General features: G+C 41.1%; 1 protein-coding gene across 4 annotated transcripts in view; it reads left to right on the plus strand.

The window, feature by feature from the left end:
- Positions 1-340: 340 nt before the first annotated feature.
- LOC144025972 (amyloid beta precursor protein binding family B member 2-like) overlaps positions 341-17803 on the plus strand; it is a 35532-nt gene continuing 18069 nt past the window's right edge. Inside the window, exons 1-9 of one of the 4 annotated variants that reach the window (XM_077532390.1) lie at positions 341-692; positions 2202-2261; positions 4381-5657; positions 7679-7854; positions 8521-8664; positions 8992-9077; positions 9590-9650; positions 11222-11368; positions 11496-11623. In XM_077532390.1, the coding sequence (XP_077388516.1) occupies positions 4412-5657; positions 7679-7854; positions 8521-8664; positions 8992-9077; positions 9590-9650; positions 11222-11368; positions 11496-11623 (1988 nt within the window). In that variant the 5' untranslated portion in view covers positions 341-692; positions 2202-2261; positions 4381-4411. The remainder of the gene's footprint in view (positions 693-2201; positions 2262-4380; positions 5658-7678; positions 7855-8520; positions 8665-8991; positions 9078-9589; positions 9651-11221; positions 11369-11495; positions 11624-17803) is intronic. The other 3 variants (XM_077532392.1, XM_077532391.1, XM_077532389.1) reach the window with 3 other exon arrangements.

The following is a 17803-nucleotide window of genomic DNA, read 5'->3' on the forward strand; positions in this document are numbered from 1 at the left end:
CATTCAAGGATTGTTATTTATTTATTTTTTTTAGTAGTAGTTCTCATTATGTAAGCAAAGCTATGCAACATGTATAGTACATCATTTTAGTATTACTCATTGACAGTTAAAAAAAAAAAACTTTCATTACACAAGTACCTGCTAAGTGCAGGTGTACCTAATATAGTAATATAGGCGGAAGTCCTGGCTTCCCTCTTACCGGAAATGATAAATACAAACCTCATCCAATATTAAAACAAATGGTAGCAGATCCAGCTGATGCAGTACAGTAACCCATTCACAAGTCTTCCGGGTGTGACGTAGTGCCTCGATGATGTGTGATTTCATTACCCGACTTGCCAGTTGTTTAATGGCGGCTGCGCCTCGTCCTCCTCCACTTCCTCCTCTTCCTCCTCCTCCGGTCGTCCTCGGCTCTGATTGGCTGCCCCTTTTGTGGGACTTGAGTCGCCGCTCGGGGACGTCCTGGTGGCGCAGAGAGAAAGCGCAGCCTGGCCACCCAGCCAAGCAGGTTTAGCGATCTGGAGCCGGAGACGAGAGGGCGGATGATGTGATCGGATGCAGGAGGCCGGCTGCAGATAGGGGCGGACTGGCTCTTAAAAAGACGCTCCGTGACTGCGCTGACTGCTCACTTGTGTCGTATCGTGGGAGTGGAAGACCCTCAAGTCCCCCCACGGTCGAGGCTGAGGTAAGAGGTAAGTAAATAAGGTGTTGGTGTCGGGATGTGCACCTTGCAGGCGGGTGGTAGTGGAGGATGCACCGGATGTGGAAAGATATAGTGCGTCTGTGCACCTATCGACAATATTGCGTCCTCGCTGTATTTAGATTTCAAGATATGACGAGATTTAGCTTTAATACTGCTGCTTTCTGCAATTTACGACGCGAGTTTGTTATGAGGAAGGCGGCGTGAGGCGATGGGAGTAAAAACACTCCACCCATGACATCATAGACTTTCTCAAGTTGATTTTTCTCTACTGCTAGGACACTCATCTGTTGCATTTACAACATCGTGACTAGGGAAAATGGGGTCTGCTCTTAGGAGGAGACGTTTGAATGTCCACCCAGATTGGCCAGCATTGCTGTCAATATGGAGTGATGGTCAGTGTTTGTTAACTCAAGGTGTTTATCTTAGCCTGTTTAACCTCATGATGAGTGAGGCAATCAACATTTATTTATAAAAACATTTATTTTTAGATTTTTTCATGTATTCAAGGGGGGGGGGGACACGTGACAAAACTAGATTTTCCAGCAGCAGCTCAACCATCAACACTATATCTACAGTTTTATTCTTAAAAAATGTATTTTATTAGCTGTTTGGCACCTGATACTCAAACACATTTCCAAAAATATTGCTGAATAAATTTAATTATCATGATATATTAGCTGAGAGCAACACAATTTGAAAACTAAAATAGATACTTTTCCTTGGACGACCCATTGTCAGAGCAATTAGTTTGATGATGTCATGTCTGCTGAGTCATATTTTCCTGTACAGGAGATAGCTAAAAAGGTTTTTCTTGTAAGAAGATTGTGTGTGTCGAGAGACACAACTTCAGAGCATGTAAACCAGCAAAGAAAAAAAAAATCATAACAAAAATGCCCTCTTTTTAGAACTAATTTGTGTTCAAGAGTTAATTTGCGTTTCAATAATATTTTGGAATCACTCTTATTAAAAGTGTGTTGCATATGCAGCACAAAAGGGGCAGCCCAATGATGCTCCTGCTCATACTTGTTGCATGCATCCTGTATGAATGACTTCTCTCTGGAGGGCTTGTGGGGGTAACTGCTTGCACTGCCTGCTTGTCCAGCAAAATGCCTTGTCATGCTCTTCACTTCCTCTTCTAATGACCATTCTCCTCCTCTTCCCGTCTCCACTCCACTTTGTTGGACTTAGTTAAGGCCTGTATTGTTTACAGGGAAGCGAGTAGATATGTGCAGTGATTTTTAACACCAGTGGACAGAGAATGTCACAATGTTGTCCTTTTAGTGCTATGAACAGGGCTGTTTTGAGATCAATTAGGGAGATTCCCGAATCCCGATGTGTCATTGCAGTGTCTAAAAGCATTGTCATTGTGTTGCTATTGATATGGGCCAAGGTTAGCAATTTCCCGGAGCTCCACTTCACTTTGGGGCCCTAGACAATTGTTTAACCTTTTGTCTGACTATAACATGGGATCAATGTGATGTGTTTGTTTTCACACAAGCAATGCAGGACAGATGAGAGACAAGCTGACGCACTGATCCGACTGGCTGCTTCAATGCAGGTACCTGTTGTGTGTCTTGAGTGCGCATTCAGCACAAACAGAGTGTTGTTGTCTGCTTCCATCGCCAGCCACCAAGGTGAGAGGAGGGGCCCCGCATGAATAAAGTGCACACTTAAGGGATTCTTTAGTCTTTGACATCTCGGTTTGTTCAATTCCCAAGATGTTGTCTGGCTTTAAAATCTGCCGTGTGTGCATTTTCCATGCTTCTAGAATGTCTGAAATGATATTACTGGAGTAGCGTTGTGTGAATGGGGTCATCTTTCCATGGGTGCCCTTTCTAACTAGTTGATTTTGTTGTGGCCAAGCAGGAAGTTAATTTGCTGGTTAAAGTGTGGTGCTCAGAAGGGGAAATATCAAGAAAAAGTATTATTAAAAATGATACAGTGCTCACTTGAATTTTGCCTCACAACACATGGCAAAAATGAATTGTGACTTAAAAAGTAGCTCAGTTGATGATGTCATCCATCCATCCATGAGATCAGCATGAAATAAAGCAGTTTAAGAGGATGCAGAGAGAATGGCGCGCACAACACCACGTTAGTCATTTTAATTCTTCATTCAAGACATTTTGTATAAATGTTTGCTTACAAATTTGCAGGTACAGTGTGCAGTAGGTTTATAAAGTTCACTTCTGAGGTTAGATGTTTGAATCCGCACACTCTGGTGTTGTAACCACTAATAAAGCAGCAGGTTGTTATATCATATATTTTTCTGTTTCTGGTGTGATCAAAAACACCAAACGATAACTCTTAGACAACCTTTACCAACCATCCTGTGTACTAGGCTGCTTGCCTCCCTCCACCACTCTGATAAAGTGTGTTACAGTTTGTTATGCTGACTGTTCATCAGCAGACATGGGAGTTCTCCTGAGAATCGTAAACACAGCCCAGAAAATAATTGGCCTTCCCCAGCCCCCTTGCTTCATGACGCCTTCAGATCACACCGCCTCTACAGATCTAGCAACATTGTGAAGGATGCAGCTCAGTCCAGATTAGAGTCCAATGATCAGCAGCATAATTGTGTGATATTGTATTTATTTTCCCAAGTCTATTATATACCTTTCATGGCGTTTCTCTTGGATGTTGGATTTTTGTTGTTGTTGTTGTTGTTGTTGTTTTTAGTCCAATCAAATTTCAGTCTCTGTTGCCATGCAATTTAATCTCTACAGGGTCTTCAGAATCAGTAGCTATCCCATGTAATTTAAAATATACTGTATTAGCAATACGAATCAATCAGATTTCAAATTTGACTTAAAAAATAAACGTCAGTATTTTTCCATCCGCAGATTGGTTGGTCAGAGTTTATTACGTCATATTATCACATTTTAACCCAAGAAAATGTTTGAGTTTTTTTGGAGGGCTAGTTCAGTAATTTTAACGTTTAAATTTTCATGATAACCATTTTTACTGATTGGAAAAAATCTTGCAAAGTGAGACATGTAGTGACCATGTCGTAACTACTAGTCTTACTCAAGTTGTTCAATATGGTTCTTTGACCAATAAATAAAAGACTAACAGAGAACAAAAAAATTCCGCATACAAAAATAATATCAAGTGGATAAGACTTCAGACAAAAAGTTATCCATGTTTCCCAGTCCTAATTAAAACTGTTCAGTTTAGTAAGAACATCATGTGAATTATTTTCCACATTCCAATAATTCCCATGTTCATAAAAACCTGCATTTCACAACACAAACCTAAATTTATGAGCTTGATCGCCTCCATTTTTATCCCTCTCAGCCATTTTGACACTTGCTGTCGACTGATAATGACATTTCTCAGGGCTCGGGTAACGACCAATCCCGTCTCAGCTTCAGAAAACAAAGATGAGTTGTGATTGGTGACAAAATGGCTGCCCCCTGAGACTGATGAAATTGCTGCTTAACTCATATTCCACAAACACCAAATTAATCAGAATGCCGTGTTTAGACTAGTGGAGCTGCTTCGGACATTATTGTAAACAAAATTTTGGGGGTTGACGACAAATTCTACATTTCCACAATTCAGTTAGCATTCGTACACAACTTCAAAAACTATCCTCTAGTAATCTTGTACTTATAATCTTATACCTTGAGTTTTGTGTTTACTTTGCTGATGCTCTGTGTGCCCTCTCCCAACAGGTGATTCTTTGCGGCGTGTCTCCAGTCGGCCATGATGTCGGTACAAACCCCTCCCCTGTCCCGCTCTGGTTCCTCGCCCTCCAATGTGGGCCTGGCCAACCGCAGCGGCCCGTCCGCCACACCTCCCAGCTCGCTCAGCCTACGCTCCTCTTATAACCAGCTACTCGGACGCGATGTCATCAAGGAGTCCGCCGGCTCGGAAGGCGGAGGTTTCGCCACCTTGCCGAAGAGCCGTCAGAGATACACAATGACCAGCGTGCGCAGCGTGATGGGCATAAGTGAAAACTTGGCGTTGAAGAATCAAACTGCTAGCAGGGGCAGGGGCCTTCCCACAAAGTCTTCATCCAGTTCTGCCCTCTACTCCTCTTCCTCCTCATCGACACTCTTCAATACGACCAACCCTAAACTGGCTAAGAATGGAGCCAACATGCAGAGACGGGCCGAGAGTCAGCAGCTGGAGCTGAGCAGAGCAAATACAGTAGACAAAATCCACAATGTCCCTTCAGATAACATCAACTCGAACTGGCCCGAGTTTGAGAAAGACAACTCCCAGCAGACACCATTCCGAAGACGGACAAAAAGCTTCTTGGAGTACCATGACAAGGACTGGGACCTGAGCTGGGGAAACAAGGAGAACAAGGAAGAGAACAAGAAGCTGTCTTTGACGGAGAAAGAAGAGGCCAGCCCAGTTAAGGAGAGGGAGAGCCAGAAGGAAGAGAAGTCCAACAGCAAACGCTCTTGCCAGGAAGACAAGGAAGAGGCAGTGCCAGTGGTGGAAGAAGAGGAGGAGGAGGAGGAAGAAGATGAACCACCAACTGCAAGTCAGCCTCTGTTACCGGTAGTGGTCGAAGCCCCTCTTTGCTCTTCCTCTTCTTCATCCACTAACAGCCCAGAGTGGGTACCGGAAAACCACCAGGCTCCAGCCCACATCAGAGAGGAGACGTGCGTCTCGGTTGAGGGAAGTCCGAGAAGTCCCGCAAAACCTCCTCGGATCTCCCAACCCAGGGTGATCAAGGTCGAGCTGCACCCCAACAATGAGAACCAGTTCCTGCAACAGTACCCACCATCCTCCCCTAAGCAGCCTCGGTCCAGTGAGAGGAACACGCCGACAAGGAACCGGGCACCCCCTGCCGTGCCCGATCCCCAACCAGAGCTCGGGCTCCCTAAAGTGAGTTTAAGAATGGATCTGACTCCTGACACTCTGTCGGAGGATGAGGACTCCAGCTGGACCACTTTGTCCCAGGAGTCACCCTCTCCTCAAAGTCCACAGGAGACAGGTTCGTTAACATACTGTTAGGGCTGATGATGAAATTAAATAAATAAATAAATATTTAGGATAATCAACATTTTTTAAACTGTGTATAGCAGCAATCTATTTTCTTCCCTAGAAACAGTCGTAAGTGAGATCTTGAGTTATGATACCAAGTAACGTGAGAACCACAATAGCGATTTTGCCGGCTAACAGAACATTTGAGTAAGCCTGCTTTGTTAAAAATTGATCAGGAGGAACTGCAGCTGTGTCATGCTGCTAGCGCAAAAGTGTGCAGAGTCATTTTAGTCTATTTAACTGTTTTAAATTAAGTTCGACAACTCTTGCCAGCCTTTCCTGGCACTGGCTTTTTGGCTAGCTGCTAGCCATTAGCCGCTAACGCTGGAAACAGGCTCATTCTATATTGTCATTCTAAAATGTCAATGAAATTAATTAGTTTTTTTTTTTTAACATGAATCTGTCTCCCACTAGAATATAATAATAATACAAAATATATAATAATAATAATAATAATAATAATAATAATAATAATAATAATAAATAATCTGCAATTGGCTGGTAACCAGTTCAGGGTATGTTGTGTGCTGAAGGGTTAGATCCCAAAGCGCAGACACAAATAAGGTTTTAACTATTTATTCACATAACTTGACAAAATGAAAAACAATGTGAATGTATCGAGAATCACGAGACGCCAAGCCCCCTTGGGCTGCGGAGATGCACAGAGAAACAGAGAACAATAATCCGGCAACACACAAATTTCTCAGACAGTTTATATAGACAGTGAATCGATCTCATTGGTTGTGGCTAGACATGTGGGTACCAGTACTGACATGGAATTATCTGATTGGCTGTTGACCTGTTGGCCCAGTAACGAGATTAAAGATCCTTGACATCGCCTAACATCATATAGCATTAAATTCTCTTGACATCACATAGCCTAAAACTAGTTGAAACTAGTTGATGGTTACATCAGTACAAAACAGACACTTGACCTCACACCCAACAGGTCATGATCTCAACTCAAACTTAACCCAGGCGTGACCCCAGACATGAGACGAGACCCAAACATTACTGCAGCATGACCAGAGTCATGACAGGGTGTACCCCGCCTACTGCCTGAAGCCGTCTGGGATAGGCTCCAGCACCCCGCGACCCTTGTGAGGAATAAGCGGTTGAGAAAATAGATGGAATGGATAATAATAATAATAATAATAATCATCATAATAATAATAATAATAATAATAATAATAATAATAATAATAATAATAATAATCATAATAATAATAATAATAATAACATAAGAAAACCAAACTTGTTGGTGCATTGTGAGGAAATTGAAATTGGTCATTTTTAGTATTTAATTGATGATAAACATTAATATTCAAAATCTTCTCCTTACATGTCTATGGGGGCATACATTTCATGCCCCATTTAAAAAAATAATAATAATAATGTTATGGGCTATTTCAAATCTTAAACTACGTACACTAAATAATGGACGGGGCCGCAAATGGCCCCGTTCTGTAATTTGTAAACCTCTGCTTAAAAACATCTTAGCCTTTAATCGTCTCTTGATTGCATCCCCCTTCGCTCGCCGTCTGCTTCTCCTTCCTGCCCGCTCATACAAATTGATCATTCTGGAAATGTACCAAAAGCCCCACCTCAGGAAATACTGCGGGAAGCTTTAAGGCCACTGTGTGCCACCTTATGTCGCATAGAATGATTAAGATGTATAAAAAGGTTAGCGATTGCAGACATAAATGTTATTTAAGACGTGAGTGAGAATTAAAAAGGGTGCAAAAGCATATGGAAGAGAAAATAGAACGGTGAAAAAGCTGGAACAAAATGAACAGAGGCCATTGCCTAAGGGGCACTGCTTTAGGGGATGAGGAAAGAGTTGCTATGGCAACAGAAGCTTTAATGATCCCTCTCCTCCTTCCTGTGCAGGCACACACATTGAAACACACACAGGATTTATACATGACATGCACCCAATCTATATATTGTATGTTTGTGTTGCTCCATTAGCAGACTGGGGCGAAGGGGACCTGCCCCCAGGCTGGCGGGAGATCTCAGACTCGTCCGAGGTGTATTTCTGGCACGTCCCCACCGGCACCACTCAGTACCACCGACCTGTTGCCTCCAGCGAGACGGAGAGCAAACCACAACAGGAGACACACGACTCGCTACAGCCACCCAATGAGGTGAGACAACGCTCTTGTGTAAATACAGTGATGTCTTGACACAGGAGCTCAATTTGTAGCGTGACCTGCCTGAAAACAATTGTATCTCAGATTAACATCATCTCTCCCTTTGGAAATGAATTGAACCCATGAATCCATTCCAGCCCCTGCGACTTCTGGTGTGCAGTTTCAAAACTGACTTAATAAGATGTAGTAAGGAAAGCAGACGGTTGACAAATGTTTTCTTTGCCGACATTATCCATTCTTTTTTTTTTTTTTAAATAATAAATAATCTTTTGTTTGACCACTGCAGTAGAGTGTACGGATGTTCACAGTTACATGAGGATGCTCGGTGAATTTGCTGACAGGTGATGTGAGAATTTAAGGCTGCTCCTCAGCTGGCTTTAGCGGGCGCCTTTTCAGATGTATGTGGATCGCACGTGCGCCTTTGTTATATTGGAGGATAGACTTGCTCATTTGGAAAGTAATCGGTCTCATTTTTAGTACAATTTTGACAATTTTGTGGATTAAATGACCTTAAGCTATAACCGACATTGCAGGGTGGTGAAGTCAATGCGCTGACTTTTTGACAATTCTCATGGTAAGCAATAAGGGGCAACTACATTACTTTTTTGCAAGCTGTTAATGGCAGTGGTCTGTGTCCGTCTCTCCTCCCGTCTGCCACAGCGCCCCAGCAGTCTCATCTCAGACAGCTCCGTGGAGCCCGTCCCCTCCCCCTCTGGCTCCTCCCCAACCTCCCTCACCTCCACCCCCTCCAATGATGTCATCCCTCCTGCACAGAATCTCAACAGCACCACCTGCACGGTCAATGTAAGCCTTTCACGTCCCCCTATTTTGTTTAAATCACAATTTTGGCTCCATCACAGACAGCTTCCATTTTGTATCTTCTTTTGTCTCTTAGATTAAAGAAAAAAATGCACTGCATAATTTTGAATTAGGTATACCTGCACATCTACTAAGACAGAAAAAAGATCAGGGAATGCTCAAGCTGTCCCAGTGCACATTCAACAACTATAACTTACTGCGTGAATTACTGGAGTTATTTTTAAAAGAAATAGGTGTCAGATCCACTCAATAAGTATGACTCTATAATGAATTCACTCTCTGATCACTTCTTTTCTGTGTGTGTATGTCCAGGAACTGAAAGACTATCCAATATATCCTGACCCCAGTCTGAAGGCATTTGAAGGAGCCACCCTTCGCTATGCTTCACTCAAACTCAAGTAAAACCTACTTGATGAACTCCTTGTGATAGTGCCAGATATGTGTGATGTTCTCTCACCGGATCGATATACCAATTACTTGTTTTATCATACAAGGCACTAAGTCAGTGACTCTCTTGAGTACAATGCATGGGAAAAATGACTAGTTCACTAGTATTTAACTTTCAAGTTCAATACATTTGCATTCAGTCTTTAAGAACAGCTTAAAAATGTTTAGGTAGGAATTTTAATTAATTGATGTGCAATACAATTTAATTGTAAGATGAAGGGCAGTTTTTTTTTAGCATAGTGGTAATCAAATGGTGCACAATGGCCTACTCCAATATTAAATATACGCGATAGGAATAAAACATCTGTCTTGTTTTTGATCACACTACGCTGAATTTTAATGTAGGTCATGATGGTTGTATGTGAGTGGTAATTATTTTTTTTAGGCGGTACTTAAACAAATTGTATCAATAAATAAATAAATGAGAACCACTGCACTGAAATTTTGTGTCATTTTTCTGCAGCCCTGCAGCCCCACTGGAAACTGTGGACCTCAACAATACATTCCCAGATCCAGAAGCAATGGTAAGACTAAATATATTATCTGTAATAATAATCCTTAAATGTTGATATTGTTTCAAAATTACATTTTGTAGCTGCAAATAGCAAAATAAGATGAGCCATCTTGGAGTAAGAGCCTGCAGCGTTTGCTTGGAATTTTTTTTGTGTTTTTTTTTTTTTTGCCCCCTTGTGGATTTTTATTTTTATTTTTTTATTTTATTTTTTTGCATGTGCACCTCAGAGCAGAGACGATTGAAAAGGAGGCAAAAAAATGTAAATGCAATTATAGAGCCAGGGAAAAAAATAGCAGACTCTTACTATGAAATTAAATTCATGATGTCAGCAGTCGGTTGTAACAGGAGTTCTGCTTGTTTATCTTTATCTGTGGTTAAGAAGATGGATGGATGGATGGATGGATGGATGGATGGATGGAAGTTTCGGGGGGAAAAAAACACAACAGACTTCAATCCAAAATTTGCATTTATTAAGTGGGCAGCGGAAGCTCGCTCTGCGGATTTGATCATTGGATCACAGGGTTGTGGATCAAAGTCTGACTGTAGATAGGTGCAATACAAGCGATGCATTCGAATGAAGTAATATGATGAGTGGTTTGGAAAATTGATGGATGGATTATTATTAGGGGTGTCAGGTGACATGTTTAATCGTAATTAATCGCATGACTTCAATAGTTAACTCACGATTAATCACACAAATATATCTGTTCTAAATGTACAATTAAATATTTTCTCTAAGTTTCCATACTCTTGTTAACATAAAAGTAGGAAAAAATGTTAAACTAATACAAATATGGCTGCATCTTTTAGTCATTGATACGGTAATTTCATAATAATTCATCAAATTGAGTTAAAATTAAAAAGTTGTCCTGTACTGTAAAAATCAAGTGTGATATTGATTTGTGTTGAGGTCATTTGTCTGCCACTAGATGGTATAATTGAATTTGTAAAGCATTGCTGACAGCTTAGTGCAGTTTTCTTTTCATATTAAGAGCTATCTAATCTTAACATGAGGTAACTTGTAAAATTCTGCACATATTTAAAATGGTAAAATACAACTTGACCCCAGTCTCCACAAATATATGCATTATTATTACATTTATTAATTTTGACATGGACGTGTTTGCTGTGTTGCGACTGGAATTCTCCCAGTACAGGCTTTCCAAGTAAGGGGCAGTCATTAATCGCGTGTTAAAAAAAATTGGTGGCGTTAAAGGAACTTTAAATTAACTAAAAATTAACACACACATTTTGACACCCCTAATTATTATTAATTATTTCATTGATAATAATAATTATCTGCAATTGGCTGGCAACCAGCTCGGGGTGTACCCCGCCTACCGAAGCCAGCTGGGATAGGCTCCAGCATCCCCGCGACCCTTGTGAGGGGCAAGCGGTTAAGAAAATGGATGGATGGATGGATGGATGGATGGATAATATTTTTTTTCCTGACATTTCAACAAAGGATGACATCACATGATTAACTTATGACTGAAAACATGGTGAAACCTAAACAGTAAAAGAAGAGAACCATGATTTTAGAAAACAAAAACTAATCCATGAAGTGTATGTTCCTCCTAGTCATTTCCAGTGCGGTCCTTGGGCTGGGTGGAGATGGCCGAACAGGACTTGTGTGAGGGGAGGAGCAGCGTAGCCGTCCACCACTGCATAAGACAACTGTCCTACTGCAGGAGGGACATCCGAGACTCAGCCGGAGTCTGGGGAGAGGTCAATTACTTCGACTGTATCATTAACTAAATACAGGAATAATGTCATATGCTATACGAGCAAGAAAGAAAGAAAGAAAGAAAGAACAACACCATATTTTTTTTTTATGTTCTTTGTACTTTCCAAGGGTAAAGGGATGCTGCTGGTGCTTCAAGACCGCATGTTGACTCTGGTTGACCCAGATGATCAAAGCCTCCTTCACTCTCAGCCAATCATCAGCATCCGTGTGTGGGGAGTCGGCCGTGACCATGACAGGTATTTGACATGCCTTAAAATATCTTGTAAAGCTTTTTGGAGAGCGTGCTTGGCTATTCTGCTGCTAGCGTGACTTGATGAGACACAAGCAAATAAAAGCAAACAATAGAATGCATACATCCTGCAGGAAAAGGAAAGCTCGTTACATTCATTTTCTTTGCACATTTGCACTAACTGCATTGACAAAATCATAATTACCCTCAATGTTCCATCATGTTTCCATTTCGCAAATGGAAATAACCATCAATCCCCTGTTGGATTTCCATGAACTATTGAAGCAATGCAAAGTACACATTAGCATACTGATGATACTGATTTCGGCTGAATATGTTTATTTATTAGGTACACTTGCACAAACTAATAAAATGTAGTATTTGAGTGGAAAAAATGTCATTAGTTAAACATTGTACTGAGTGCTGTATAAGATTTTGCCCATGCCATGTATTTCATAAAGTCACCAAAATATTCAGCATTTTAGAGATAGTGCTACCACCACTTCCACTGACTGTAGCTGTCCGTCCACATCTGTGGTAGGATTTTTTTTATTTTATTTTTTGTAGGGGTACTGTAGCGCGATGTAAAAATGTCAAATCGAAGCAGTAATGAGTACACAGATAGCGGTGCACTTTTCAAATGTGTTCATTGTTGCAGAGCCTGCTCCCAAGAAAAAAAAGAGCTTGTACAAGAAAGTACTACCCCCCCCCCCAAAAAAAAAACAGGAGCAGGAAAAAAAACAAAACAAGGCCTTTTAGACAGCGCAGTTCTATACTAGTGGTGTTGAATACTGTGAGATTTGGCATTGATCCAATACCAAGTAAGTACTTGGCCAGTATTGACATTATGGATACTGTTATTGGTAGTTTTTTTTTTTTCCATTTACTCTGTCATCACATTATGAAATCAGAATGATCAATCCAAATATTGTTCATAGCGATTCCAACGTTGGTATGGATATTATTATTGTTATGAGACTGAAACCCAGATTTCTATAGACGTCATCTATGCACTGTACCTAATTTTGTGGCCATAGGCTTCTATGCTCAATTGCTAAGAAAGGAGCAGATGAGGAGGAGAGCTGTATCTGTGTTCCCCACATGTGTAATCAGCTGTTAAAAAAGTGTGTGGAAATGGAGTTTAAAATAGCATCAGTGTACCTGTCCATCTGTGTCTCATCCTTTCTTTGTCTCGTTTCCATAGTGTCTCTCACAATCCCCCACGCCCTCGGCTTCCCCTGTCTGTCTTCTCTTTTTTTCCCTACTGCTCAACCACCTTCTAGCTGTGTTTGTGTGTCTCTTGTGGATCCAGAAAGCGAGAGAGAGTCTCTCTTCGCTCATGTGTCTCAGAGGATGGAGAAAGTCTCACTGTGTCTCTCAGCAGTAATGGATAAAATGTGTAGCCGGAGGAAGAAGTCAGGGCCTGTTCAAGCTCAATTTCTCTTTCCCTCACCCACATTCCACTTTGTTCAACCTCGTTCCCTCCAGCTTGTTGAAATTTGCAGTCTAGCTTATTTTTATTTGTGCTGTTTTTATGTGATTAAAGTGTCTAGGATTACAACTAGCAGTTATTTCAAGTGGGGCTTTGTTGAATTGCTCTTATTTCAGAATTAAGCTTTTTGTGTCTTACCATGGGTTCATCACTAGAGGGAACTAGAGTCAAAGCCTGTGATTCAAGACAGGTTTACAGAATGAATGATTGAACTTCCATCCTTTTACTGTTTCAAGCTCCCCCCCATTACCTTGACATGACAACCAGATAGATATTTCTGCAGAAAATTGTGCAAATGTGGTGGCAAAGTTAAATCCCCTCTTGAAAATGGTTACCACCCATTAAAAAAATAAAAATTACACACATTTATGGCATGTACAGTTTCACAGATTCAAGACCATGACCACAGTTTTCCTCGAGTTAACACACAGTGGCAGATCTAAACGTTAGAAACAAAGTTTGCACCTACATAAACTAAATAAACTCTGTAGGACATGTAAAAAAAATAAAAATAAAATAAAAATAGAAAGGTAGAAATAAATATTTTTGTGTATTTTGGGTCACTTTAGGAAAAGTAATCAAATTGCAGGGTGAAAAAAAATATGCATTTATGATATTTCTTGTGTTCATTTAGCCAAATGTTAAAATGTGTCAACTTTAACCCCAAACTAGAGTAAAATAACACATTTTTTATTTATTTTAATTTTCAAAAATGGTTATTAACATGCCGCTCTTGCTTCAATTTAAAGTGTTCCCACCAATGTCCTGAACATGTCGCTTTCTTGGTGCAGCTTGATTCAAAATGAATGAGCTTCCAACCCGAACCCCCCCATCTATCTTAAGTTGGGCGGGGCAGGGGGGGGTTGGTCCCTCGATGAAGTCATGTAGCTATATCTGGAGCACTCAGCAAGTCTGAATATCTGCTTGCCCCTGGTTGCATGTGCAAATGTTATCGGGTGTGTGCGCACGTGGGCTTGAGTTGATGAAGTCATTCGTCTAAATCTGGAGTACACTTTTGTGTGTGTCGAGTGCTTTCCACGTACTTTCTCCATCCTTTATTTTGGGCTCGGTTTTCCCACTCTTTGTCTCCAGCCCTCATTCTGCCTCCCTCTCGTGTCATTGGATGCTCAGCTCAGCGTCTTCCTCCCTTCTGCTTCTCCCGCCTTTGTGCGAGCCTTCACATTTGTACCACTTTCTGTAGAGCAGGCAAAAGGGGAAAGATAACGGCAACTCGAGAGCGGAGCAGGTGCCGACTCTTAGCGAGGGAGATGCCTCCCTCTTCACATTGAGTGACTCTTCAGACGGGGGTGCAGTGGTAGTTGTGGGAAGAGGAGTGAAAAGAGAGGAAAGGAGTCCTTGAGGATTAAACAAGAAGAGGAGGAGAGACAGGGAAAGCGCCAGCGGGAGCTCTATGGCAATGTCACAGAGGCAAAGGAGTTAACGAGGCGAGGAACTCGTTTGTGACGTGGCCAGCATGTCTGCCTGTGTGAGTATCGTACCTCTCTTTTATTCTTAATCACTCTGTCATTAGTCCCTCTTTTATTTGTCACTTCTCTGCCTGCCTGCCTCTTTGCTCGGCACGCAGCTGGGTTGCTCACTTCCCGGCTAGCAGTCAGGTGTGAGGATACGGACTGCTGCTGAGCAGATGTTTGAGGGGGTTAAGATAAGATGCAAAGAAGAGAGAGGGATGAAGTAAGCAAAAGAGGGATTGGAGGGCGGGTGCAGAAAAAGGGATTAACGGACGTGTAAATGTGCTGCGGGGTGGTTCAAAGTGCATCTGGCATTTTATTTAAACATCTTTATGCTGTTGCAAATGTGTTATTTGAGTTTTTTTCTTCTGTTGAGCAATTTAATTGAGGAGGGGATGCGACTGATGGTGGAAAGTGAAGAACAAAAATGAGAGTAAAGATTAATGACAGGAGGGGCGAGGAAGGGAGGGAGCATCTATGTTGGTTATCAGGCCTTTTAACATTTGTCCTGTGTTTTACACAAGACACATTTAAGGGTCTGAAATCTGAAAATAACTCACTTTCCCAATGTTTTATTTTAGTTCTGTTTGATTTTGTCAGTCATTTAACAATGTGTGATGTAGAACTGTGCTGTATTGTACTGAGCAGTGTTTCTAATACGGGAGTGCCTTGAGATACAAGCAGCCTGACTTACAAGTTTATTTTGCGTTAGCTTAATGCTTACAAACAATGCAAAATACAAAGGATGGGCTAACATATAGCATCAGTGTTGCCCTCTTGAACACATAAACTTACAATATAACCAGAGGCGATTCTTATCACAATGGCAATATCGCATTCAAGTTATTAAGTAGCCAGCAAATTGTGCAAAATAATGAAGTGGCTTAGTGATGTCTTAGAGTGAAGCTACTGTTTTTTGTGTTGAACTATAAGTACTGTAATCTTAGGTGATACTGCGATTGGCTTGTATCTTATTGCGCCAATTTGCTAAAGTACTTGTTACTGTGAAGACGTGCCTTTTTTTTTTTTTCTTTTTTTTTTGGACAGAACGATTTCCAACGGTTAAAAGATTCTAGTTTGAAGATTTCTATGTTGAACCATGACTATGTTTTAAGTCAACTGACAATTTAATTGCCTTGTATTGTCTGTATTGTGCTAACATAAATTTACTGTAGTATTTACCAGCAGTGAATGTGGTTGTGTTTGTTAATCTGAAATGAAAACATTTACTGTTCACAATTTTTTGTTCATTTATTAAAATGATGACAAACACTGGTTAGATGGGGCCCCCCAGTTAATTTCTGCTTGGGGCCCCAATAGACCCCAGAATCGCCTCTCACTATAACAATTATTTATCTTATGCCAAATGTGGCAAACTTCAGCTTACTGAGTCACTTACAGTAGTTGTGAAATTCTTCATTTGTCTGCATGACTGTATTATACTGCCCCCTGGTGGCAAAGTTGCACACACACAAAGGAATGTATTTATTTATAAAAACATTACAAATAAATTCTTGCGGGGAGGTTGGAAGGCATTAATGGCATCTTCATTCATTCCAACATGATCATTTCAAGAGTTTTTAAAGAAGGAATTAAACTCGTAACTCAAGGCGCGACTGAATTAGAAATACTTCTCAATAATGATGTAATGCTACAATGACATAATACACGCATTGTATTGTGAAATTATAGCACTTTATCTTTGTAAGGTAGAATATTTGATATTTAATTCAGGTCTTCTCTTTATAAAGACGACCAGCAGTCACTTTTCATTGACATTCATTACAGCCTTGATATTCTGTCCAAAGCTGACCTTTGGTACACAGAATAAAAGAAAGAAAACAAGCGGCCCTTGCGCATCATTAATATTTTAACGCTCAACACACAAGCCTTCACCTCCGTTTACGTCAATGCAACGAGTTTGCATGCTTGCGCTTTTGGCAGCGTGTCTTGCCCGTCTTATTTGCTGATGTCACAGCCCCTTTAACCTTAATTATTATGCAAGACTCATCTGACAGCCCACTGGGACACAACCCTGATCGGCCAGACACATTGGATAGACGCCACGGTGATTGATGGCCTCCCCCCCCCCCCCCCCCCTTCCTCCCCTCTCACGTGCCAACCCCCCTCATCGCTCCATAATCCATCACTGCCACTTGTCCACACACGGCTTGCTCGTTGGGACATGTCCACGCAGCCTCCCACAAAGTCTGACTCCTCGAAGGGTCGTCATGGCCGGAGACGCCCACTGTGATGAAACCAAGACATCTCCTCCTCCTTCAGTATGGATGCTGCCTCTTTATCGCCCACATTAGCATGGTTTAGCTCACCTGGTTGTAATCCGTGTCTTCCTGACAGATTGCTCATTGTGCTGCCCCTATAGATCTTCTCGCTCGCGCCTCCGGCCAATAAATCTTTAGCCGATAAAATCCTTGCTCCTCCCGGTTGGGGAGGGCAGCATTGAGAGTGATGCTGGTCACACAGCAATGTAGACTCAGGATGTTGGTCTTGTGTCTGACTTTTAGGCTGTGTTTACACTCTGCAGCCCTGTTGTGTGCCATTTTATCCGTTTAGTTCTAGTTTAAGTTTTCCAGTGCTCTGTTGGCTGTATTTAATAGCATGGGGGGGAGAAAAAAAAAAAAAAAAAAAGAGTCCGAGGGTGAAATCCATTTAACTGTAGGATTCAATCCAGTCAGAATTAGAAAACAGCATGTTCATGGATTTCAATTAGCCATAAGGTATAATTTGGTGTTGGTTGTTATTATTATTGTTAAAGAGATAGTTTGAAATTAAAAACAACAGGCAAAGGTCAACAAAAGAAGCAAGGGAAAGAGAGGAAGGAGGGAAAGAGGAAGGTGGAGGGAGAGAGGGAAAGGGGAGAGGAGGGGGAGAGAGAGAGAGAGACTTAAAATTGTTTCACTACAAAATATATATATATGTTTTATATTATTTAAAGGACACACTTTAGTAAATTTAATAAATATGGATATAATGTAACACTACTGCCTTCAGTTTAATTGATTATCGGACCATCCTTGTTAACGTTCATATAATGTCCATATCTCAATCTTGTTTGTTCATTGAACATATAAACACTTAGCAAAAAAATAAAAGTAAAGATTTTAACGAAGAAAAAAACTTTATACAGCCATCATTAGTCACGGTTCACATGTTCAAAAGGGAGTAGGAAAAAGTTGAAAACTTATCTACTCCTATCCCTTATTCT

Source organism: Festucalex cinctus, chromosome 9, assembly GCF_051991245.1.
Source record: "Festucalex cinctus isolate MCC-2025b chromosome 9, RoL_Fcin_1.0, whole genome shotgun sequence".
Taxonomy (NCBI): domain Eukaryota; kingdom Metazoa; phylum Chordata; class Actinopteri; order Syngnathiformes; family Syngnathidae; genus Festucalex; species Festucalex cinctus.